A 27,260-nucleotide genomic window follows, 5' to 3' on the forward strand; every position below is an offset into this window, starting at 1 on the left:
TGTTGGTGATGTCTTGATTGGGCCCCATGTCCTTCCACCTACGCTCAATGGAGCACGTCATCATGATTTCATACGAGATACTCTACCTGTGCTGCTAGAACATGTGCCTTTACAAGTACGACACAACATGTAGTTCATGCACGATGGAGCTCTTGCACATTTCAGTCGAAGTGTTCGTACGCTTCTCAACAACAGATTCGCTGACCGATGGATTGGCAGAGGCGGACCAATTCCATGGCCTCTACGCTCTCCTGACCTCAACCCTCTTGACTTTCATTTATGGGGCATTTGAAAGCTCTTGTCTACGCAACCCCGGTACCAAATGTAGAGACTTTTCGTGCTCGTATTGTGGACGGCTGTGATACAATACGCCATTCCCCAGGGCTGCATCAGCGCATCAGGGATTCCATGCGACGGAGGGTGGATGCATGTATCCTCGCTAACGGAGGACATTTTGAACATTTCCTGTAACAAAGTGTTTGAAGTCACGCTGGTACGTTCTGTTGCTGTGTGTTTCCATTCCATGATTAATGTTATTTGAAGAGAAGTTATAAAATGAGCTCTAACATGGAAATTAAGCGTTTCCGGACACATGTCCACATAACATATTTTCTTTCTTTGTGTGTGAAGAATGTTCCCTGAAAGTTTGGCCGTACCTTTTTGTAACACCCTGTATATCTACATCCATAGTTTGACGTGCGTGACAGAGGGTACTTTCCATTGCAGATAGTGTCTCCTCCCGTTCCATTCAACATACGATGCGCGACAAGAATGTTTCCTTAAACGCCTCTGCGCGTGCTGTAGTTAGTCTAATCTTGCACTCGCGATCCCTACAGGAGTCATACGTAAGCGATTCTAGTACATTTCTAGAGACCCGGCAATGATGGCCGAGCGGTTATAAGCGCTACAGGCTGGAACCGCGCAACCGCTACGGTCGCAGGTTCGAATCATGCCTCGGGCGTGGATGTGTGTGATGTCGTTAGGTTTAAGTAGTTCTAAGTTCTAGGGGACTGATGACCTCGGAAGTTAAGTCCCATAATGCTCAGAGCCATTTGAACCATTTTTTTTTCTAGAGACTTCTCTTAAACTATATATGAAGGTAGTATCTGTTCCCGAAAGAACAGATACCATTGATGACCGTGCAGCTTCTCTAGAATGAAATAACAATTAAATCGACACCCTAGCTGCAATCAGTCGTTGATATACATCATTGGGGACATGTTGAAAATGTGTGCCCCGGCCGGGACTCGAACTGTATATCAACGCCTGTTTGCAGCTAGGGTGTCGATTTAATTATCATTTCACTCTAGAGAAGCTGCACGGTCATCAATGGTATCTGTTCTTTCGGAAACAGACACTACCTTCATATATAGTTAAAATATGGCTACCTAGCCTTTGACCTTCTTGTGCGAACGCACACGCTATGCCCCAACTCGTACGGGACTTGCTACATTAATCTGCCACGAGTAATGAGTGTGACGGGCAAACACGTATTAGGCGCACTACGAATGTAGTCGTGTGGACATGTTGGGGATGTGGGTCTCACGGGGAGCGTGCAAGGGATAAGTCCCTGCAGGCGTACCATCCTCTGTGCCCTCGGTGGCTCAGATGGATAGAGCGTCTGCTATGTAAGCAGGAGATCCCGCGTTCCAGTCCCGGTCGGAGCACGCATTTTCAACATGTCCCCAATGATGTGTATCAACGACTGTTTGCAGCTAGGGAGTCAATTTAATTATCATTACTTCTCTTAAAGCGGGTTCTTGAAGCTTTATAAGTAGGCTTTCCCGGCATGCTTTTCGTCTACCTCCAAGCCAATTCTGGTTATTCAGCACCATCGTGAAACTCTCCCGTCGTTCAAACAAACCTGTCAGCATTCGTGATGCTCTTCTTTGTATGCGTTCCATGTCTCCTGTGAGATCTCCTCTGGCACGAGTCCCAGACACTTGAGCAATATTCTAAGACGTGTCGCACGAATATTTTGTAAGCAATCTTCTTTGTAGTCTGAATGGATTTCCTTAGTATTCTGCCAACGAATCTTAGCCTGCAACTTGCTTTACTTACGACTTAGCCTATCCGATCATTCCAGTTTAAAGCTCTACAAATTATCACACCTAGGTATTTGCATGAGACACCGATTCCAGTTGTGATTTTTTGGTATTGTACTCATATCACACTACGTTTCTTCGTTTTCTGAAGTGCAGTTCTACAGTTTTGAGCATTTAAAGCAAGTTGTCAGTGTTTACACCACTGAACTAATATCAAGATATGACTGAATACTCGTACAGCTGTTTTCAGAAAGTGCTTTATTATAGATAATCACTTCATGTGAATAGTCTGAAGTAGTTACTGATGTTGTCTACAAGGTCATTAATATACAACGAACAATAAGGATTGTAAAACATTTCTCTGGGGCGAAAGCGAAGTTAGTTCTACGCCTTTGAATGACTCTCCATACACGAGGAAATGTTGCGCCCTTCCTATCGAACATCCTCAAGCCAATCACGAAGTTCGCTTAATGCTCCATAAGATCATACTTTCGATAGTTAGTGTACCTCTTCTACTATATCACCTCCTTTTCAGAAGTGAGCAAATACTACGTCTACGTGATTAACCTGAGCCATAACTTTCAGGATTTCATGTGAAAGAACTATGAGTGCATTTCACATTATGGATATTTTCGGAACCCATACTGGTTGGCATGAACTAGAACATCCTGTTCGACATACCTCATTGCATTTGGGCTCATATGTTCCAAGATTGTACAACAGATGTCAGGGTCATGGGACGATAGTTTTGTGGGTCGTTTCTGCTACCCTTCTTTAGGAGAGTGTGACCCGTTTTTTCTTCCAACTTTTTTCACTTTTCCACTTTTTCCCATGGACCTACGGTAGATTCCTATTAAAAGATCGCTACCACAGCCGTAATTTCTTAATAGAATTTGATAGAGATTCCATCGGACACTGGAGATTTGTTCAATTTCAGCTGTTTATCTACGGGGCGTTCCAGCAGAAATGGTCGATATTCAGGGATACGACAGAAAACATCATTAGAAGCAAAAAATTCAAATAATCGTGGGCTCTAAAATGCGTAGCTTAGGAGCTATGAAAACTTGTTCAGTAGACGAGATGTGTTTCAAACTAGCGAAGATGAACAAGTCCTCGTAGCTCTTAAGGAATGCACTTTAGTGCCGAGTTTACTGGTCATGTTTTTCTTGTTTTGATCCATATTACCTCTCAAAAGACGGAAAGCAAAGACTTTATAGTAGAAGAGATCTGTTTCACAGTATCGCAGATGAAGAACTGCTCATAATTTTTAAGGTATGCACTTCACAGCCAATGTTTAGTAGTCAATTTTTTCTTGTTTTGGTCCATACTACCTCCTCCAAAAATGTGGAAAGCAAAGAGCCTGTAGTAGGAGATATTTGTTACACAGCATCTCAGATAAAGGACTGCTCATAGCTCTTAAGGTATACGCTTTAGACCCAATGTTTACTAGACTTTTATGCTACTAGTGATCGTTCCTGTCATATTCCTGAATATTCTCCTGGAACATCCTGTATATCACTCATCTTCCGAAAGCTGAAATTTCGAATTTAGCATTTGAGAAATCTTTCACGCAGGAGGATCGTACAAACATACCGCCGTTTGAGTCTCGTAGAGATTCCCGTATGGAGGACATAGTGATAGACATCCCTGGTGTTGTGAAGCAGCTGAATGAGTTGAAAATAAATAAATCACCAGGTCCTGATGGGATTCCAATTCGGTTTTACAGAGAGTACTCTACTGCATTGGCTCCTTACGTAGCTTGCATTTATCGCTAATCCCTTGCCCAACGTAAAGTCCCGAGCGACTGGAAAAAAGCGCAGGTGACGCCTGTATATAAGAAGGGTAGAAGGACGGATCCTCAAAATTACAGACCAATATCCTTAACATCGGTTTGTTGCAGACTTCTCGAACATATTCTCAGTTCGAATATAATGAATTTCCTTGAGACAGAGAAGTTGCTGTCCATGCATCAGCACGGCTTTAGAAAACATCGCTCCGGCGAAACGCAACTCGCCCTTTTTTCACTGATATCTTGCGAACCATGGATGAAGGGTATCAGACGGATGCCATATTCCTTGACTTCCGGAAGGCGTTTGACTCAGTACCCCATTGCAGACTCCTAAGGTATGAGCATATGGGATTGGTTCTCAAGTATGTGAGTGGCTCGAAAAGTTCTTAAGTAATAGAACCCAGTACGTTGTCGTCGATGATGAGTGTTCATCGGAGGTGAGGGTATCATCTGGAGTGCCCCACGGAAGTGTGGTAGGTCCGCTGTTGTTTTCTATCTACATAAAGGATCTTTTGGATAGGGTGGATAGCAATGTGCGTCTGTTTGCTGATGATGCTGTGGTGTCCGGGAAGGTGTCGTCGTTGAGTGACTGTAGGAGGGTACAAGATGACTTGAACAGGATTTGTGATTGGTGTAAAGAATGGCAGCTAACTCTAAATATAGATAAATGTAAATTAATGCAGATGAATAGGAAAAAGAAACCTGTAATATCTGAATACTCCATTAGTAGTGTAGCGCTTAACAAAGACACGTCGATTAAATATTTGGGTGTAACATTGCAGAGCGATATGAAGTGGGACACGCATGTAATAGCAGTTGTGAAGAAGGCGGATAGTCGTCTTCGGTTCATTGGTAGAATTTTGGGAAGATGTGGTTCATCTGTAAAGGAGACCGCTTATAAAACACTAATACGACCTATTCTTGAGTACTGCTCGAGCGGTTTGGATCGAGGGAGGACATAGAAGCAATTCAGAGGCGGGCTGCTAGATTTGTTACTGGTAGGTTTGATCATCACGCGAGTGTTACGGAAATGCTTCAGGAAGTCGGGTGGAAGTCTCTAGAGGAAAGGAGGCGTTCTTTTCGTGAATCGCTACTGAGGAAATTTAGAGAACCAGCATTTGAGGCTGACTGCAGTACAGTTTTACTGCCGCCAACTTATATTTCGCGAAAAGACCACAAAGATAAGATAAGAGAGATTAGGGCTCTTACAGAGGCATATAGGCAGCCATTTTTCCCTTGTTCTGTTTGGGAGTGGAACAGTTGTGGTACGAGGTACCCTCCGCTACGCACCGTATGGTGGATTGCGGAGTATGTATGTAGATGTAGAGAGTATTCACTGGGGCAGTACTGCTGAATTTTCCTTTGTAAAGGGGCACTTAAAAAGGCAACTCAACGTATCCGATTTCGCTTTCCTACCCTCAACTTCCGTTGCTGTATCGTCCATGAGTGCCTGGACACTAACTTTTATACCACTAACAGCCTTCATACACGACCAGAATTTCTGCGAGAGAGTTCTCTATAATATTCCGCTACGGCAGTCTTTGAAGCCTTCACGCATTTCTATCTTGACAGCCAAAAGCGCTTCATTCAGTGTATGTCTATCTATAGATCTACAATCTGCTTTATAACTATTAAGCAATAGTTTCTTTAGAAGCTTTTTTATAATGACTGTGTACCATGCAGTAAAAAGCCTGAGTTTGATGCACACATAACTTATTAAAAACCGGATTCTGCCAAGGAAATGTCCTTATGGTATTTTTATCGACGTTTGAATTTAATATGAAGAAAACAAAATGTCCAGACACTCTGTGACCAAAATGGTACTGAAACAGAGGATGACAGACTAAAGGCCGAAATACTAAATGTCTTTTTTCCAAAGTTGTTTCACAGAGGAAGACTGCACTGTAGTTCCTTCTCTAGATTGTCGCACAGATGACAAAATGGTAGATATCGAAATAGACGACAGAGGGATAGAGAAACAATTCAAATCGCTCAAAAGAGGAAAGTCTGCTGGACCTGATGGGATACCAGTTCGATTTTACACAGAGTACGCGAAGGAACTTGCCCCCCTTCTTGCAGCGGTGTACCGTAGGTCTTTAGAAGAGCGTAGCGTTCCAAAGGATTGGAAAAGGGCACAGGTCATCCCCGTTTTCAAGAAGGGACGTCGAACAGATGTGCAGAACTATAGACCTATATCTCTAACGTCGATCAGTTGTAGAATTTTGGAACACGTATTATGTTCGAGTATAATGACTTTTCTGGAGACTAGAAATCTACTCTGTAGGAATCAGCATGGGTTTCGAAAAAGACGGTCATGTGAAACCCAGCTCGCGCTATTCGTCCACGAGACTCAGAGGGCCATAGACACGGGTTCACAGGTAGATGTCGTGTTTCCTGACTTCCGCAAGGCGTTCGATACAGTTCCCCACAGTCGTTTAATGAACAAAGTAAGAGCATATGGACTATCAGACCAATTGTGTGATTGGATTGAGGAGTTCCTAGATAACAGAACGCAGCATGTCATTCTCAATGGAGAGAAGTCTTCCGAAGCAAGATTGATTTCAGGTGTGCCGCAGGGGAGTGTCATAGGACCGTTGCTATTCACAATGTACATAAATGACCTGGTGGATGACATCGGAAGTTCACTGAGGATTTTTGCAGATGATGCTGTGGTGTATCGAGAGGTTGTAACAATGGAAAATTGTACTGAAATGCAGGAGGATCTGCAGCGAATTGACGCATGGTGCAGGGAATGGCAATTGAATCTCAATGTAGACAAGTGTAATGTGCTGCGAATACATAGAAAGATAGATCCCTTATCATTTACCTACAAAATAGCAGGTCAGCAACTGGAAGCAGTTAATTCCATAAATTATCTGGGAGTACGCATTAGGAGTGATTTAAAATGGAATGATCATATGAAGTTGATCGTCGGTAAAGCAGATGCCAGACTGAGATTCATTGGAAGAATTCTAAGGAAATGCAATCTGAAAACAAAGGAAGTAGGTTACAGTACGCTTGTTCGCCCACTGCTTGAATACTGCCCAGCAGTGTGGGATCCGTACCAGATAGGGTTGATAGAAGAGATAGAGAAGATCCAACGGAGAGCAGCGCGCTTCGTTACAGGATCATTTAGTAATCGCGAAAGCGTTACGGAGATGATAGATAAACTCCAGTGGAAGACTCTGCGGGAGAGACGCTCAGTAGCTCGGTACGGGCTTTTGTTAAAGTTTCGAGAACATACCTTCACCGAAGAGTCAAGCAGTATATTGCTCCCTCCTACGTATATCTCGCGAAGAGACCATGAGGATAAAATCAGAGAGATTAGAGCCCACACAGAAGCATACCGACAATCCTTCTTTCCACGAACAATACGAGACTGGAATAGAAGGGAGAACCGATAGAGGTACTCAGGGTACCCTCCGCCACACACCGTCAGGTGGCTTGCGGAGTATGGATGTAGATATAGAAAACGTCGTGTTTTAGATAAAAGAAATTATCTATGACGTATTTTGATCTCATAGATAAACAGTGATACCTGAATTGCTTAAGAATGCTTTTTTAAAAAAGAAACAGTCTAAAAGTATGTTGTGCAGTGTTCTCATATCAGGCCTTGTGGGCTTAGTTTGTTGAAGCTGTCCTGCCACAAAAACTATTACGTCACTGCGAATAAGAGGTATTCTGTTCCAGTAAATGTTAGTAAAGTTGGACTGATAGAAAAGAGATGGATAATTTCAAGCAATTTTATGTTGCAACCAAACGTTTCGGTTAGTTTACATCAGTAACAACTGGTATAAGACAAAAATTGAATTATGATGAACATGGAACCTATTGTATGAAGAAGTCCATAGATATAGGTTGGGTGATTGTAATCGATCTTAGCTTTGCATAGCCTAGAGGCCATAGAATTATGTCACAGTTTTTCAGCCAGTAAATATCATTTTACTCTGTTTCTGTTCAATTTCCAAAAAATGGTTCAAATGGCTCTGAGCACTATGGGACTCAACTTCTGAGGTCATTAGTCCCCTAGAACTTAGAACTAGTTAAACCTAACTAACCTACGGACATCACAAACATCCATGCCCGAGGCAGGATTCGAACCTGCGACCGTAGCGGTCTTGCGGTTCCAGACTGCAGCGCCTTTAACCGCACGGCCACTTCGGCCGGCTTCAATTTCCAAACGACACATAAAAGGAATAGTCGTCGGCAAGCGGCAGTACAATCCCGAACTTCTCTATAGTTTTGCCGTCATGGGAATGATATACGTAATTCCTTGCACAGTATACGCTGTTTTGAATATATGAAAGAAGTTGAAGTTGCGTTCCACTGTATAAACACAGACCCTGCCTTTCACAGGCAGTGTGTTGCCAATTACGCCAGCCAACTGCCTGAAAGCATCAGCTTGCCATAGACTCCTCCACTTTAGTTCCAGGTTCTGCAGAGAGTCTCCCAAAGTGGTATTTGCGACTCGGAGTCAAAGGATATCGTGCGTAGTTTGGTTCATCTAAAGCCCACAATATCGCCTATTTCTGATTTCTAAATATGATACTGGATTGTATGGTGTATCAGGGAACAGGTACACATTCATATCACAATTTATGAATGATGAAGAGTATCCTGAAGTTTGAAAGATTCGTCAGGAAGAGTCAACGTTCTAATAAGTGGGATAGTGAAGTACTGACAATAGATTATGTGCGTTCGCAATTCTCTAAGCCTGTAAATACTGCAGTACTGAATATCACAGTTGATAGTTCAGCTGAGGAAGAATAAACATCCCTAAAAAGGGTAACTGCAGAAGTGGGGCAGATAAATCTACATCTATACATACATTCTGCAAAACGCTATGAAACACATGACAGAGGGTGCTCCTCATAGTACCAGATATCAAGGTAGCTTTCATTTCGATTCGTGTATGGATTGCTGGAAGCGTTCTTGCTAAAATGCCTCGTCAGTAGTGTAATTAGCTTAACCTTGTCTTCACTGTACCGCAGAGGATGGCAAGTAGGGGGCTGACTAAATACTGTTTGTTGATAATTTGTAAGAAGCTTTTCACGCGATAATGGGCGTCTGTATTCAAGCGTTCTTCCAGTTCAGTTTTCTTCAGCATCTTAGTGATGCTCTAGCTTGGGTCAAACGAAACAAATGCTGGTGTAAGAAATAGGAGAGGAAATGGATCTCGATTCTGGGGACATAACCTTTGAAAACTTGCAATCAAACAAAGCAGGAAGGCCACATAACACTCTTCCCAAAAGACGAGCTCGTTATAATTAAACTGATGGTGTTCCGAGTGCTCCAGTGTGGGCTGTATACATTGCAAAACACTGAAACATTGTAGGTATGTTTATCAGTTGGTGTGTTGGCAGAGTACACTGAAAAATAATAGTCTCACTTTCTACCACCGGGTGAAAATATGGCGCTGTAGGCAGTCAGAACGCGAAATGCTTCCGATTCTGATGTCAATATGCTGTTTGTCACTTGGTGACAAGCGTTAAATTCTTTAATTTTATTGTTTTTAAGTCATCGTTGGTGCCAAGGGTTAAGAAGGGTGAAATTTTCCGTAGAAAACCCGATGGCTACTAACAAGGGAACCTCCCCATCGAACCCCCCTCAGATTTATAAGTTGGCACAGTGGATAGGCCTCGAAAAACTGAACACAGATCAATCGAGAAAACAGGAAGAAGTTGTGTGGAACCGTGAAAAAAATTAGTAAAATATACAAACTGAGTAGTCCATATGCTAGATATGCAACATCAAAGAGAATACGAACTCAGTAGCGCCGTGCTCCCGTGGTTAGCGTGAGTAGCTGTGGAACGAGAGGTCCTCAGTTCAAGTCTTCCCTCGACTGAAAATTTTACTTTCTTTATTTTCGCAAAGTTATGATCTGTCCGTTCGTTCATTGACTTTTTGTTCAGTGCAATAAGTTTAGTGTCTGTGTTTTGCGACCGCACCGCAAAACCGTGCGATTAGTAGACGAAAGGACGGCCCTCTCCAATGGGAACCGAAAACATTTGATCGCAAGGTCGTAGGTCAACCGATTCCTCCACGGAAAAACACGTCTGATATATTCTATACGACACTGGTGACGGCATGTGCGTCACATGACAGGAATATGTTGTCGACCCACCTAACTTGTACACTTAGCGAATGGGTAAAAAGATTATTCTACCTTGCCCGATTTAAGTTTTCTTGTAGATGTGATAATCACTCCGAAAATAGTGATGAAAACATAAGAGTTTGTCACATAAAATGAAAATAAAAAATTAAACTTTTCACCCGAAGGAAGACTTGAACCTAGGACCTCTCGTTCCGTAGCTGCTCTCGCTAACCACGGGACCACGGCGCACGTTCACTGCCAGAGCCCTTGATGTTGCCTATCTTCGCGTGGACTACTCAGTTTGTATATTTTACTAATTTTTTTCATAGTTCCACACAACTTCTTCCTGTTTTCTCGATTGATCTGTGTTCAGTTTTTCAAAGTCTATCCACTGTGCCAACTTATAACTAAATCTGAGGGGGGTGTGATGGGGAGGTTCCCTTGTAAGAAAAAGATCGTCCATTACTGGTAAAGTTGTTTTATCAGAACGGCAGCAATAGCAGCGATGCATTGCGAGAATATCGCCGACAGAAACAGCTGCGAAGAAGCCTCATGTCAACAAAAGAGGTAAAGAATATAATCAAGAAATTTTAAGAAACAGGTGAATTATGTGGAGCAGCAGGGAGAGGGAGGCGTCTATTCCCATGGCAGTTGTTGATGAAGTTGCTGTAACTATAGCCAACGGCGTAGCACGTTCCGCAAATTCTGTAGCCAATGCTCGAGCTGGGTCACAGGAATTGTCTCTCCTCTGGTCAATGCTTCAAACGATTCTACGGCGTATCTTACGCTGGTAACCTTACATGTTTCAGAATGTGCACCAGATGAAGCCCCAAGATAGCTTACAATGCATTGACTTCGCCCTTCATTCTTTGGCACGCATGGAGAATATTCCTTGGACGTACGAGACACATTTTATTGTGCACGGTGCCGTGAATGCACAGAACTGTAGCACATCTTGCAGGAACATTCACGGCACTCAGCTTGTGTGACTGTGTGATGTGGTTTCACAAGCTCCTGCATTTACTGAGGGGAGATGGTACGTCGCCGGTCTGTTTAATGTATAGTGACATCCGCACATTATAAGACCCATGTTGTGCAACACTTGATTCAAGCTTTACAAGAACGCAACTGTGTGCACATCACTACTTTCATGCAAGATGAGGCCACACCACATGTCTCCTGTAAGGTGAAAAATTTGCTTCGAGAAACCTTTGGTAGCGACCGCATCGTCTCTAGGCAATATCCATGTGACTTTTGGTTGTAGGGGGTATCTGAAAGATCGTGTCTGTCAAGGATGTATCAGGACTCTTCTGATCTGAAGGATAGCATACGACGACATATCGCTCTGATTACACCGGATATGCTATGAGCAACTGTCGACTATGCCGTGTTCCAGAAGCAGAATTTTGCTGAGGCAGGAGACCATATTGGAGACATGTTGCAACTTGTAACAATATCCTAATAAACATGCCAGAACCACCGTTATCATGCATCTGATCGTCCCTCCCCTTTTCCTGCACACACACCGCATTCTGACGGTTTACAGCGCCATATTCTCGTTTGGTGGCAGAAAGTGGAACCATTAGTTTTTCAGTGTACTCGGCGAGCGCACCGATTAATGAACATACTTACGAAGTTTCACCGTCCTGCGGTGTATGCAGCCCACACTGCACCGCTCGGAACATAGTAATTTAATTATAGCCACCGTGTATATAAAATCACTGTAGTGTGTGGTAATCAAACGATTACTCACGTTAGTGAGTACAATCAATGGCACTGGAGACATGCTATCGGACTTTCAGAAGAATATCATCCACACTATTTCAAAGCCAGCAATCAAAGACGAAAGTGAGAAATAACGCACAATCCTGCAGCCATGTTACTAACCTGAATAAAAACATGAAGACAGAAAATAAATTAGAGATTCTGTTAGATGACCAAGAGATTAACTAAAGGCACCAGAGAGGCAGTTCTGGCTTTATGCTTATTAACGTAAGAAAGACTTAAAAGAAACGTCAAAATATTTCCTTAGGATCTGTCGGCCCAGAAGGGCAAAATATTTGAAACCCTCAGAAAAACTGGTATACGGTATTGGGAAAAAGGGGTATAGTAAGGGCCATCTTTCAAGTTGTCATAAAGATAATAAAACAAAAACATATTTTAGTACAGTATTCGAGTCCGCTGCTCGTGGTCGTGCGGTAGCGTTCGCGCTTCGCACGCCCGGGTTCCCGGGTTCGATTCCCGGCGGGGTCAGGGATTTTCTCTGCCTCGTGATGATTGGGTGTTGTGTGATGACCTTAGGTTAGTTAAGTTTAAGTAGTTCTAAGTTCTAGGGGACTGATGACCATAGAAGTCCCATAGTGCTCAGAGCCATTTGAACCAATCAAAGTATTCGCCTTTAGTGTTTATATACTTTTGCAAGCGTTCAAAGTTTAATCTTAAAATAGATGTTTCAGAAGATTTCAACAGCTCCTTGTAGTGATGAAATTAGCTGTTTACTAGCAATAAGCCATTAATTTGACAATTTCTTCCCTCAAATAATTAACGGTTTGACGTGCTGTGTGGCACCTGCCAATATCGTAATGAAGAATTATGCTAAATTTTCTATTGTTTTTTACTGATTCCAAAGATGGCTTGTGGGAAACAAATTTTTGTATATTATTTAGTATCAACAGCTCTTCAACCTTATAAAGCAGGGTTGTATAGACTTATTCATACCGCGGGCTGCAAACCACTCTGTAAGTGCCGCAAGAAGGAAAAAGAATTTTAAAAAAGTACGTATTTATGTAAGCCTATTTCTGTGCTCGCTTACTTTCGTTGCAAAAAGTTAGCAGCACTAATGAATCGGTTCGTGGAGCTCACTGATCCATGGCATGTACAGTAGAATACACGAAGCACTGACGACTGAACAATGTCGTTCCCTGCAGGCCCCGGTGAAGGTCATGTTGCCGCGATTGTATTGTTGCGCAAGTGCGCAAGTTCAAAAATAAAATGTTGTGACACAGGATGTTATCGGATAGGGACACCTCTTCCCTAATGCCAGCTAGACTGGCGTGACTCAAAAGAACTAAATTCACAAGGACCCGCCCTCTCCTTTCCGAGAGGCAGTAGAAACTGAGTTAAAAACATTACAAGAACGAACTGTAAGGGCCGGGCGACCGTCAGAACAACGAAAAAAATGGCTCTGAGCACTATGGGACTTAACTTCTAAGGTCATCAGTCCCCTAGAACTTAGAACTACTTAAACCTAACTAACCTAAGGACATCACACACATCCATGCCCAAGGCAGGATTCGAACCTGCGACCGTAGCGGCCGCGCGGTTCCAGACTGTAGCGCCTTTAACCGCTTGGCCACCACGGCCGGCTCAGAACAACGGCGGACCGCTTTCTGTGCATGCTTGCCCTAAAGCAGTGGTAGCACCAAGATAGCGTAACCAGAGAAAAAAGCGATCATTTTCTTGCTATCATTTCGTGAACGAACCACTGTTGGTTTCGGTGCATTTTGGAACGGCCAAATTGATTGTCGGTTAAGTTTCCGGCTGCCAGCGAATGCACCACACCTGAGTTTCGTCTGCCACGGAGTTGTTGTAATCAGATTTGGCATTTTCTCGTTCGACTGTTTTGAGCATTTCCTTACACCAATTGAAACGAGGCTGTTTGTAAGCTTTGGGGTGAATTGAGTGGAATACATTAACGACAGATCTTTCCATATCTGAATATTCATACTGGATTCTTCGACAAGCTTTAAGGATTACTGTCTCACGGTAAGTCACCTGTCACTAATCTTCAATTATGTTCCGCCCAGTATCCATTTCTTTTAACAACGACCTATTTAGTGTCGAACTCCATGGAATTGTCGCTGTCACAAGCACAACCACTACGAAATTCTGCAAAGGAACGATAATAGATTTTTCTAAAACTTATTGATTTCCAAAAGTTTAACGAAGCGATTCGAGACATTCTTGTTGGTTTACACCTTATGCAAAAATCGTAAAGAAATCATCCAACAAAAAATTTAACGTGAAATTATCATGGTTTTCGCAACAGATTAAATGATCACTGTAGACAAACTGTTCGACCAATTTCTAAGTAAACTAACGTTCCTGAGACACCGCGGTACCTATCATTATTTTTAGAGGCAGAGAACATGTTTCGGAGAGGATTTACAATGTTTTGAGTTCAGAACAGCATTTTCATAAGAACAGAATGAGATCGATGGCTTCTGTGCTGTAGCTAATACACATTCATAACATCCAGAGAGAAAGAGAGAGCGAGAATTCTTTGACATACAAATTCAGAGGCTTAGTCCTTGCCATCAATATTAAGCAGTTTCATATATATTGTTGGTGTCTGAATCCAAACGACCAAGCAAAAAATAACACGCTGCACAAGGAATTCAAAACAGTAGATCTATACTCATTAATGGCACTCATGTGATAACCAAGTTAACAAAAATCTGATATCTCTCATAGGCTATATTTTTCGTGCAGTGTTTGTCTAAGTAGGGAGTTCGTTAAGATGATGAAATTTTGGAATCCTATGAAACACTTCCCAGACGTTCCAGATACTTCTGTAATGGTTTCTGGTTTTGTCTTACGAATGGTTCATCAGGTGAGGTATCTTGTCCGCAGGGTGACGCAATTCGCGATCAACCTGGGCACTATCTCATCGGACTTATATGCTGAGGACGCGCTCTCGCTAGTATCTACAGATGCCGTCGTACATCCCGACTATTCGTCCGATGGCAGCACCACCACTTCTGACGTCGCCGTTGTGCGTCTTTCTGAAACGGTTACGCTTACAGGTAAGACAATACTCACATAACAGATTACTACAAATAATTATTTTCTCTATCATTTTTTTTAGTGGAAACACAGCTATTGCAATCATAAGAATGCAAAATATACCTTGTATGTGACCAAGTCCGAAAATTCGCTATTGTTCGATTCTCTGATTATGTGCCTCTAAATTTTCAGTATTTTGAGACTGTCTTCTACGATCCAAGTGTATAATTAACAGATCAGTTTGCTGATTAATTTCATGTTGTGAGTGATTTCTACTAATATTTTAGCCTTAATACCATTTACCCCGTAAGAAAACCCTTTGCCCTGACTGTAGCAAATGAAAGCATTTACGCTCAGGTAATTCCAGTGCTTCATGAAAGATGCAAAAATTTATCTTTATCTCTTCTGAAATGTGTGATTTCATTTTAATAATTACGGTAAAATTGCGATAGACATAACAACGTAGCACAATGTTTAAAGAAAATCGAAAATTCCCACAACTGTTGAGAGGGACAGTTTTTATTTATTGAGCAGTTTCGATCATAAACGATCATCCACAGGCAAAGGAATGGTCACCTTAATTTCCCTATGGGTTTCCAGTCATGACATTTCCTAATTAATCATCACAAGTTCTAGCCTGCATGAATAATTTCTGTCCTCGTAAATAGCATTTTTAGTTATATCAATAACTAACAAATGGTTCAAATGGCTCTGAGCACTATGGGACTTAACATCTGAGGTCATCAGTCCTCTAGAACTTAGAACTACTTAAACGTAACTAACTTAAGGACATCACACACATCCATGCCCGAGGCGGGATTCGAACCTGCGACCGTAGCAGTCGCGTGGTTCCGGACTGGAGCGCCTAGAACCGCATGGCCACCGCGGCCGGCAATAACTAACACAATTTGCTTATAGTGGAGTACCGGATTCCAAAATGTTTATTCGTGTTTACAACGATGTTGTCGAGTGAGGTAATGTTTCCAGTACACACTTTTCGTCGAGAGCGTGCAACTATACAAAATATAGATACAGTGTAAATCATTGTTCAGTTGGTATAATGCAGTTCTATGTGCACAAATAGAATTTCACCGGGCATGGAGATGCCGTGAGAAAGACAATGGACACACATTTGTGAGGAGCAAGCTTCACATCATATTCTGGTTCTCCAATTTACGTTTTCTGTGGTTTCTTCCAAATCTCCTACGGTGAAAGGACGATTTCGTTAACAAGCGCACGAAAGACCGTCTCGTTCTTGGCCTGTCCGAGTCTGTCCATTTCTGTAATGGCCTCGACATCAATGGGACGATAACCACCAACCTTCCACCCTTCCACGTTCCACGTGCAAAAGTATGACACAGGTTAAGTCATCATCGTTTGTAAGGTTTTCGTAATCAGCTGATGCAACGTATTCGTTCAGTTGACAAAGCTCCAACATCGGAATTTTGACGTTGGGCAACTACTAAACGCTAATTTAGTATCGTTATAGCTACTTTATCACACAGCCACTAACATTAGGAGCATACAGGGTGTGGTAGATAAGTAATGAGACTGGCCGCCGCGCGGCGCCCCAGTCGCTCGCAGGGCAGTCTCCACCTGTACGTCACGTGGTGGGGGATCTGAGCTAACAATAGAACCGGTTCGCAGTCGCGTCGAAGCTCTGGTGCAGTGAGGGTCGAGCTTCGCGTATTACGTTGTTTGTGTGCCCGTGGCACTTGTGAAAACGCTGAAGATGGATCGCTCGATAGAACAGCGGTATGCAATCAAATTTTGCTTTCGCTTGGGCAAAACTGCTTCGGAAACTTTTGCTATGATTACGGAGGCCTACAAAGAAGACTCCCTATCAAGAGCTCAAGTGTTCCGGTGGTTTAATGAATTTAGAAACGGGAGGGAATCCGTTGAAGACATGGAACGATCTGGACGCCCTTCAACGAGTCGTGTGGATGAAACGGTGGCCAAAGTGAAAGAACTCCTGGACTCCGACCGTCGTTTAAGTCTCAAAATGATCGTCGATGAGGTCTCCGTGAATAAATTTACGGTTCACCAAATTGTTACGCAAGATTTGATGATGAGGAAAGTTTGCGCAAAATTGGTTCCCCGAGTGCTCACCGCCGAACAAAAGCAACAACGAGTGGACGTTTGCCGTGAGATGTTGAATGATTTGGAAAATAATCCACACTTTTTAGACAACGTAGTAACAGGCGACGAATCGTGGACATTCCAGTACGACCCGGAGACGAAAGCCCAGAGCTCGGAGTGGCACACACCGGCATCCCCGCGGCCGAAGAAAACAAGAATGTCAAAGTCCCGCATCAAGACAATGCTGATTGTGTTTTTCGACAAGCGGGGGTTAATTCACAAAGAGTTTGTCCCTCAGGGGAAGACTGTCAATGCCGAATTCTACAAAGAAGTCCTTCAGCGATTGCACAGAGCCGTCAAACGGAAGCGACAGGACCTTGCTCAACGCTGGCGTCTCCACCACGACAACGCTCCGGCGCACACAGCGTTCCTCGTGACCTCCTACTTGACCCGAATTGGAGTTGAAGTTTTGCCACAGCCACCATACAGCCCTGACTTGAGTCCTCCTGATTTCTTCCTATTTCCGAAGGTCAAAAGATGCCTGAAGGGTCACCGTTTCGACGATATTCCGAACATCCAACGTGCTGTCACGAAGGCACTAACTGGGATAACTCAAACGGACTACAGTCGGGCCTATGAAGCTTGGAAAACGCGCTGACAACGTTGTGTCGACGCCCAAGGCGAGTACTTTGAAGAATATTAACGTTTTGTACAAATTGGATCAATAAATTTGTTTTTCTAGACTGAGTCTCATTACTTATCTACCACACCCTGTAATCGTCAGTAACGCGGTACGGCAGTCTGAGTCCCTCAGCAAGTTAATCTCTTCTACATACAAGGAAATATTCTGACTGATTCACGGACTCATCATCGCCCAGCGCAAACCTCTAAGGATAGAAACTTAAAATTTAAGTCTGGTGTTGATCTTATACTGTAGACGTCCTATAAAAAGAGATTTTTCAAAATTCAACCCCAAAGGGGGTGAAACAAGGGATGAAAGGTTTTTTTGAAAATATGTCGCTATTGAGGCAATTTTGAAGCTAGAACTACGAAAACTGGTATCAGGTTTGTCGTTCAGAAATAAGGAAATACATGATCCAGCATTTTCAGAAATAGTGCGTGAAAGGTTTCTTAAATAAATTACTATTAAAGAACCACTACAGCATTTTAAAGCTACATCTATGAAAATTGGTAATTGATTTCTTAGTCAAATTCACTGAAGAGCCAAAGAAACTGGTACACTTGCCTGATATCGTGTAGGGCCTCCGTGAGCACGCAGAAGTGCCACAACACGACGTGGCATGGACTCGACTAATGTCTGAAGCAGTGCTGGAGGGAATTGACACCATGAATCCTGCAGGGCTGTCAGTAAATCCGTAAGAGTACGAGGGGGTGGATGTCACTTATGAACTGCACGTTGCAAGGCATCCCATATATGCACCGTAATGTTCATGTCTGGGGAGTTTGGAGGCCAGCGGAGTGTTTAAACTCAGAAGAATGTTCCTGGAGCCACTCTGTAGCAATTCTGGACGTGTGTGGCGTCGTATTGTTCTCCTGGAATTCCCAAGTCCATCGGAATTTACAATGGACATGAATGGATGCAGGTAATTAGCCAGGATATTTACGTACGTGTCACCTGTCAGAGTAGTGTCTGGACATATCAGGGATCCCATATCACCCCAACTGCACACGCCCCACCATTACAGAGCCTCCACCAGCTTGAACAGTCCCTCGCTGACATGCAGGGTCTAGGGATTCATGAGGTTCTCTCTGAACCCGTAAACGTACATCTGCTCAATACAATTTGAAACGAGATTCGTCCGACCAGGCAACTCGTTCCAGTCATCAACAGTCCATTGTCGGTGTTGACGGGCCAAGGCGAGACGTAAAGCTTTGTGTGGTACAGTCATCAAGGGTACATGAGTGCGTTTTCGGCTCTGAAAGCCCATCTAGGAGGTTGATGACCCAGCATTCAAATCTGCAGCAATTTGCGGAAGGATTGCACTTGTGTCACGTTGAACGATTCTCTTCAGTCGTCGTTGGTCCTGGTCTTGGAGGATCTTTTTCCGGCTGCAACGATGTCGGACTCCTGATATTCACGGTACACTCGTGAAATGGTTGTACGGGAAGATCACCACTTCATCGCTACCTCGGAGATGCTGTGCCCCACGCGGCCGGAGTGGCCGAGCGGTTCTAAGCGCTACAGTCTGGAACCGCGCAACCGCTGCGGTCGCAGGTTCGAATCCTGCCTCTGGCATGGATGTTTTTGATGCCCTTAGGTTAGTTAGGTTTAAGTAGTTCTAAATTCTAGGGGACTGATGACCTCAGCAGTTAAGTCCCATAGTGCTCAGAGCCATATGAACCATTTGCTTTGCCCCACAGTTCGTGCGCCGACTGTAATACCACGTTCAAACTCACTTAAATCTTGATAACCTGCCATTGTAGCAGCAGTAATCAATCTAACATCTGCGACAGACAATTGTTGTCTTGAACAGGCGTTGCCGACCGCATCACTGTCCTCTGCCTATTTACATATCTCTGTATTGGAATGAGCATGCCTATACCAGGTTCTTTGGCGCTTCAGTGAAAATAAAAAAGGTGTTTCAGTGTTTTTGGAAATTCAACATCTAAGGGGTGAAATAAGAGATGAAAATTATAAAAATACTTCATTGTAAAAGCATTTTTAAAACCAAGTCTATGAAATTTTCTATTTGGCTGCTCGAGTGGAAATTAAAAAAATACATGTTTCAGAGTTTTTAAAAATTCAACCCCTAAAGAGGTGAAATTGGGGATGAAAGATTTTATTGTAATATTTCATTATGAAAGCACTTTTGAAGTTAAATCCCTGAAAATTTGCATTTGGCTTCTCGGTTAAAACTAAATAAATACATGTATCAGTGTTTTTGGAAAATCGGAACTTAAGGGGATAAAGAAGGAGAAAATTTTTTTATGATAATATTTCGTTATATTGCAATATTTTTAAAGCTAAATTTATTAATTCTCGTATTTGACTTCTCTGTTAGGAATAGACAAATACGTGTTAGAGGATGAAACTTTCTATGGAAGTGACACCACAAGAGCTCAAAAGACAGCATCAACAAATAATTCTGACTCCAGCTACCAGAATCGCTTTTTGGTCAGAAGTACCTATGCAAAATACCATGCATCTACGGCCTTAATTAGCGTGAAATGATTAGGACGTGTTACTATAAGTCAAAGAAAGCTGTTTAACTATTTGCACAGTGTGTAGATTTACACATGAGCAATGGGCGTAACAACATTCAAATGTGATTAAAGAAAAACAAACCAAAAAGACAGTGAAGATAATGCGGTTTAGTGAAGCGGTAGACGTTAAGTTAGTTCTATATAAACATGCACTTCAAAAGCTCATGAGGTCGAAATATAAAAACAAAATTACGTGTACATGAAGTCGTCATCTTTTTTAAAAAAATGACAACTTCCATAAAGTAAAAGCTTTGGTGGATGGGCGGTAACGTGGACAAGCTGAGAAGAGAATCTAGTATTGTCAATTCTAAAGTAAAACGGGGCTTCAAATAATTTTGATCTTGTGTGCTTTTGAGAATGCTTGTTAATGTAGAATTAACTTAGACAGCCAGATGACGGGAACTTGACTCACGAAACTCGTTGCTGGGTATTATGCTCGTAATATCAGTGGTTGTTTGCTAAAGTATTTACAACGATTATCTTAACAAGCGCTACCTGCGGTCCTTAAGGTGGACAATATTGGATCGTTAATTCCCATTTTTTGCTGATGGGAATCTCCACTTTTCACAGCATCAGTAACATCCGTAATGTATCGGACGAGTAGCCAAAACTGACATGACAAGGTAGAAACGTACTTCAGCGTCGCTTCCCATTGCGTGTCTGATTCAGTGTGATGAACCATTGGTTCATTTGAGCGTGTTGGCTAGCCAAGTCATTTTACCATACGGTTACTGCCTGTGAAATGAGCTGTCACTGCTACAAGGTTATGTTCCTTTGGTTACAAGAAATGTTCTTTTAGCCTCACGTAATACTCGACACATTCTACCCGACGTATGATGTACCATCTAAGTGTAGCATTGCCTGATCGCTGGACCAGCCGCCACCAAGATCGCCAGTTGTTATTCCAAAAAAAAAATGTATGTATAGACTGATTAAACGTAATTTTAACGAAAAAAAACAAGAAATATTGTTACTCATTTTACAAGCATCACTGTTCTTGGAGGAATTCACAATGATGTTCTCAGAAGAGCTAAAGGATCTGCAGGAGAAAAACTATTACTTTTTACGTAACGTTTCGGTGTGTCGACTACATGCCATTCCATCAACATCTCCACAGATATCTTTCCACAGGGCGAAGCAGCGGTCGCTTGTAGGCCATTCACAAAAGTATCAAAAAATATTAAGTCATCAGTAGTGAAAAAAGCAATATAACCAATAAATGAAAAGCATTGTATTTCGTATATTCAACAAGATTCATTTATCATTATGTTGTTCTACCAAGAAGCGACAGAAGAATCAATTAACATGCTATAACCAATTTCTAGCAGTTATCTCTAACATTTCAATTTAGTTTTCACAACCGTGGACTTGTGGCGGTGCTGTGGATGTAATGAAGATATGCTGATGGTTTGTTCACAGACAAAATCCGGCCTGTGCGATTGCCATCTGCATCACAAGCTAGCGAGACATTCGCTGGATGGGCTGCTGTGATCAATGGTTGGGGATATCGCTTTGACGGTAAGTGAGCCTACACCCTTCAATAGCACCTGTCGATAGCTAACTTCTGTTTGGTACTGGTATTTAATTTCTTACAAGAAAAAAGTATGATTGGAAAAGCTACGGATTCAAACAGTTGTTCCGCACTCTTGCAGGTATTCAAATGATAAGTCCCTACCTGCAGTACGCTGAGATGACAATCATCGAGAACTCCGAGTGTGAAGAGACATTCCCAGGAGCGATAAGTAATCATCACATTTGTTCCAAGGCATCCAACGATGCAAGTCCTTGTCCAGTAAGTACGAATTAAAAATCCAAGCCTCTAAAGTATCACTCATTTACTTGGGTAAACTTCTCTTAGGTTTCTTGTCTTACCAACCAACAAATCGTCTCCAATTTTTTACAGCCTTTGTAATGAACTCCTTGAACAATATTCCTGACGAAATCATTTTTACCAACAACAGGGACATAACAAAACCTTCATTAATCACACTAAAGGAAACTCAGAAGACATTCAAGCTATCAGAAACGGAATATGAAACCATATTGCCATCTACTTAACTGTAGCCGAGAAATGTTTGGTGGTTCAGCAACTTTCTGGAAAGAGATGTAGTAAACATGCCATAAAATAGGACTGATTGAAGCTATTTAAATCCCTTATTTGTCCCTGCATTCAAAATTAAGCTACACTTACAATATGCTTGGCTGTAACGCTACTATTTCCATCTGTACATATGTCGCAAACTCGTCCTGTTTAGGAACTGTTATAACTGGATGAGCAATAACTCGATAAGCCACAATTCAGTAGCACATGACGTAAACAGTTTGCGGTAGAGCTCTGGATCAACGGAACGATCGACATGATCAGGAAAAAATATCGAACAGTCGCAGTTTTTTCCACATTCAAGGAAGAGTTTCAGGATATGGGGACAATGCTACAGATGTGAAGAACGGACGTCAAATTTGTGTGGAACAATGATACATGTGTCGTACTCTAACGATGACTTACTTGGAGTTCAAACCACACATATCTATAATTATAAGCAGGGACTCAGCGAGCGCTGACTTGTGACACCCATCCCTCTTTTTAGTTCTTGGAGCTCTAGAAGGCGATATCAACACCGATATCAATCAAATAAGTTCAATTTTTGAAGCATATTCCTTCTGATATGCGACTGGGTTAAAAATTCTACTCTTATATTGAAATGTCTCATATTCGTTTTACCACATGCGGTCAGCGTTCCGTATTTTTATGACATTCCTCAGAATGAATTCAACACCTCTATAAATTAATAAATGAACCTCAGGCCGAATAAGTGCTTGCAGAGGTGGACCAATACGTTATTGACTTTCTATATCTGCGAACCTCTTTCTTTTGAATACATCAACCAATTTTTCTGAAACCATTAAATCTACCGATTTCCGTCCGATTCAGGTAACTCGTTAGTGTGTCTCGTTTCCATTCTCTCTCTCTATCTCTCTATCTCTCTCTCTCTCTCTCTATCTCTCTCTCTATCTATCTATCTTTGTCTCTCACTCTCTTTGTCTCAGAGTGTAGATTCCCAAAACAATTTAACATAGTTTTTGTGTAATACATCCAAGAGCAAAAGCTAGTTACCTTAACGAGATTATTCCTCAAGATTCCATAGGAAATGAGACACCAGACTGTAAGGGTAGCTCCTCCTTCTACACTTAACCGCCTGAGGTGTCTGTGCGCTGCCATTTGGTGACCTACTTTGAGATCGGGCGATGACTAGGTCAGGTTAATAGAATAGTTTTAACTGAAAATGTATTTGTCAATAAAGAACCTAGCTGCCTTTATCACATATATGAAAATACATTCTGATTATTACTGCACGCCACAATGGCACTCTGAAACTGATAAAGCAGAGAGAAGTTATATTTACGTCCTAACCAGGCCGTGGCTTGGGCAGAATTGTGCTTTTGGCCACTATGCTTACTGAACTTTCTGAAAGGCAATGTTGACATCAGCGATACACTTCTTTAACCTATTGACGCTGTTTGAGTATATTGCATTCATATCACGTGTAGTAACCTTTTCTCTCATAGACTACAGAAATATTATCCAATAATAATTATATGTAATGGTACTGTACCGTTGCAAGGCGATACATTCCACATCATAGCCAAGTATTGTGATTACAATGGATCGAAGATAAAAATAACTAACAGAAAATCAGGTTTAAAAATACTTTTCTTTGATACATATGCGACAGTGTTTAGACATTTACACTTAATTTTTATTTAAATTATTAATTTCAAAGTGCACATACGTCAATATTATAAGGTGCATTTTTACAAGACCAACGTCGTTGGCAATTTCACTAAAGGTAACAACATACACTACTGTTACCTACCTAGAATTTCCTGTGTAGATTTTAAGCGGGTGTCAAGTACAAAATTATTTCGTTTTGAGGTTTAAATTGTTTTTAATGAATATAAGCTTTTCGGTTGACTCGAAGGTGGTCGAATATTTTTATGGTGGTATAAACTATCCCCCGCTGCGTAAGACTAGAGTTAGCTCGTGAACAGTATAGGTAAATTGTATTGCTATTGCTATTATTATAAACGCTGTTGTCGGTTTCAAATTTATATATTGTTAACAGCAAACTACATTATGGAGTAAATGAACTCTGGGGCTGTTATAAGGTCCAGATGCGTAAACAGTTGTCTACAGGTAATCAGAGGACGTGTAGCGTCGATGGCCCCCGTTGAACATATTTATGGGATGAGTAGTTTCTGTTTAAGTGTAGAATTTCCTCAGACCTTTACTTCGTAATTATTATTGAACAAAAATACGCAAAACTGTCTACCACTTTTATTACCAAATTTAGTAATCAAAAACAGAGCAAAATTTCCTGTTTTTCAGCCTCTAAGCATTGTGAAATTTGATTTTGTAAACATGTATACACATAAATTTTTCATATTCCGGGTTAAATATCACCCAAGTCTCTGTAACGCACTAATTGGAGAAGCTGTTCCATCTTGTACAGAATTATTTGAGTTGTGTACTAAGTGACTGTCCTTTTACAGAAAGTCAGTTTTATTTTTAATGAAAATTTAGTGTATCACTCCTTTGCCTGGGGTATCTTCGATGAACCTGTGACACGCATCGTCAACAGAGAGAATTATTTCCAGTTTATTAATATATAACGCCGTGCCATTCGTGTTTAACAGGAACGACGATGGATGAAATTTCAAATTCGGGTTTACTACTGCAGAATTTCTTTCCAGTTGTTATATACTGATAGAGTTGCCTAACACACCCCTTCCAAAATGAGATAATACCCCTTCGTCAATGGAGCGCAAACACAAACAAAAATACAAAACAGTTAGACCTTAAAAGAACAGGTACTTACTGAAAAACCCTTACGAATTGCGTGTCTTAAGGGACGAGGATGTATTTAAGGACCGGGATGTATTTCGGAACTATTCAAAGTGCAAAGCAATGAGAGTCTCTTGGTTTCATATTCTTTTGTACTCCATCACCGAAGAGGATATTTGAGTGATCTCTGTTGAAGTTCACATTTCATTTTAAGCTACCAAGAGTTGCTACGAAACAGTTCTGTCGACACAGCCAGACATTTACTTCACTTGAACAGGCAGAATGTCATTATATGCTCCCACATGGTACAGTGCACTAGTTAAAGTATACAGCAGTAGTAGCAGTAATAGTAGTAGTAGTAGGAGGAGTGGTTTCATTCATCCGTAGATCACTTTTGCAAGGACGCTGAACACATCATGATATCACAGTTTAAGAACGACAACAATAACGTAATTCATATGTACGCGCGTTTACAGCCTTACTAATCTAGATTAATAACGATGGCCTTTGGTACGAACCATGCCAACATTTGCCTCAAGTGATTTAGAGAACCCGTGGAAAACCTAAATCAGGGTGGCCGAATGAATCTGGGACCTCCATCCTCCTGAATACAAGGCCAATCTGTCTAAAGCAGTGCTACCTCATTCTGGTTATCCCTGGCCTTCAACACAACTACGCAAAGAAGTTGTTTCACATGGTATAAGGCTAATGCTACACTGTTCATTCACTTCTCACTCTGTCACTGCACACACTACACACACTGACTAGTTTCATACTGTTACACACACTATCACCTAACATCAGAACCACAGTGATGCTGATAGGTTTCCATTTTGTGTAACAAATTCGCTTTCCCTATCCCAAATAACTAAGCCAGCTTCATATAATGAGCGAAATGTTGGGCTCCGAAAGACGATAAGGTATTAGTATTATACAAAGCACAGCTTTGGGAGTAAGGTTCCCAGAAAAAAACCGTAGCGTGAAAGTGTTATGTGAAATGACAGAGGTATTACGTTTATTATCGTTATTATTATTTACTTGTGTTATATACCGAGCGAGGTGGCGCAGTGGCTCGGGAGGACGACGGTTCAAACCCGTGTCCGGTCATCCAGATTTAGCTTTTGCGTGATGTCCCTAAATCGCTCCACGCAAATCCTAAGTTCCTTTGGAAAGGCAAGCCCGATTTCCTTCCCCAACCTTGATACAATCATAGCTTCTGCTCAGTCTCTAACGATCTCTACGTGTCGATGGGACGTTAAACCTAATCTTCCTTTTTGTTCTGTGTTACATTTTTGTCCAACCCTTACTCTTTGTTATCTAAGTAATCCTTAGCTGTATAGCATGTATTGCTTAACATATTCTTTATCACTGCCTTTTTAAGAAACTTCGTTTTAGTAAACGTTTTAATCTCCTCGGGCAATTTATTGTGTAGTATTATTCCTTGGTAGAAAATGCGGTGTTGGGTTTGATGTTTACTCTTCTTTCTAAATCTAAGTTCGCATCTTGTTCCGTGGCCATGGACTCAGCTGATTGTGCAACAGTTATTAATGCTACTTTTTATGTGCGCCAACTTATTGATAAATGCACTAACATGGTGTAGTTACAATCACCAGTGGTTTGAAAAGCTCTTTACAATGAGGTCGACTGCTACTTTTGGTCGATATTCTTATGTTGCTTGCGGTCAGATGTAATTTCATGCAGTATTCAAGGACTGTGTGAGTCACTCCTTTCATGTAATGAATTTGCCATGTTCCCGCAGGGCGACAGCGGCAGCCCCATGTTGGTACAGGAGGAGGATGGCGAGTGGACCGAGGTGGGTGTGACGAGCTTCGTCTCTGACGAGGGTTGCGTATTCGGATACCCGGCGGGCTATGCTCGCGTCACCACGTTTCTCGACTGGATCAACGAGAACTCCATTCCCGAAGGCCGCTGAGAACGAAATACTACCTGTATCTAACAGTTTTTCTCTTTTATATTTGTTACACTAATGTCAAATGACAAAATGTGAAATGTTCTATGCTTAAATCGCCTTTATATCATTTTATGTATACCATTATTGAATAATTACAGTGTGAACCTCATTTCAGATATACACCTTTTCTTGTTCCTAGTTTTCATGGTCGTTATTGTAATCTTCTTTCACACTGTTGTCCTGCTTACAGACCTCAGTGCCTTTTTATATATAGAGAGGAAATAAACTTTAAAACTTCAAATCTAACCATAAGGCGTACAATAAAACCTTGTAGAAGAAGGAAGAGTTAAGGTAGTGAAACGTCCTGTTGGTGTCACTGACACGGATGACTTCGATAGAGAACAGTTTCCTAAGAGTGAATAATTAACCCCTGAGGCGTGAAATGAAATTTTCTACAGGATAAAAACTAAAGATTTTGATTGTGTTTC

General features: G+C 41.8%; 1 protein-coding gene across 1 annotated transcript in view; it reads left to right on the forward strand.

Annotated features, from left to right (window-relative positions):
- Positions 1 to 26,866, forward strand: part of LOC126234533 (brachyurin-like) — a 48,759-nt gene extending 21,893 nt beyond the window's left edge. The window contains exons 4-7 of the mRNA XM_049943229.1: positions 14,561 to 14,733; positions 21,437 to 21,535; positions 21,670 to 21,809; positions 26,620 to 26,866. Of these exons, the coding sequence (XP_049799186.1) occupies positions 14,561 to 14,733; positions 21,437 to 21,535; positions 21,670 to 21,809; positions 26,620 to 26,793 (586 nt within the window). The 3' untranslated portion in view covers positions 26,794 to 26,866. The remainder of the gene's footprint in view (positions 1 to 14,560; positions 14,734 to 21,436; positions 21,536 to 21,669; positions 21,810 to 26,619) is intronic.
- The last annotated feature ends 394 nt before the right edge of the window (positions 26,867 to 27,260 follow it).

The sequence above is a fragment of the Schistocerca nitens genome, chromosome 2 (assembly GCF_023898315.1).
Source record: "Schistocerca nitens isolate TAMUIC-IGC-003100 chromosome 2, iqSchNite1.1, whole genome shotgun sequence".
Classification (NCBI taxonomy): Eukaryota; Metazoa; Arthropoda; class Insecta; order Orthoptera; family Acrididae; genus Schistocerca; species Schistocerca nitens.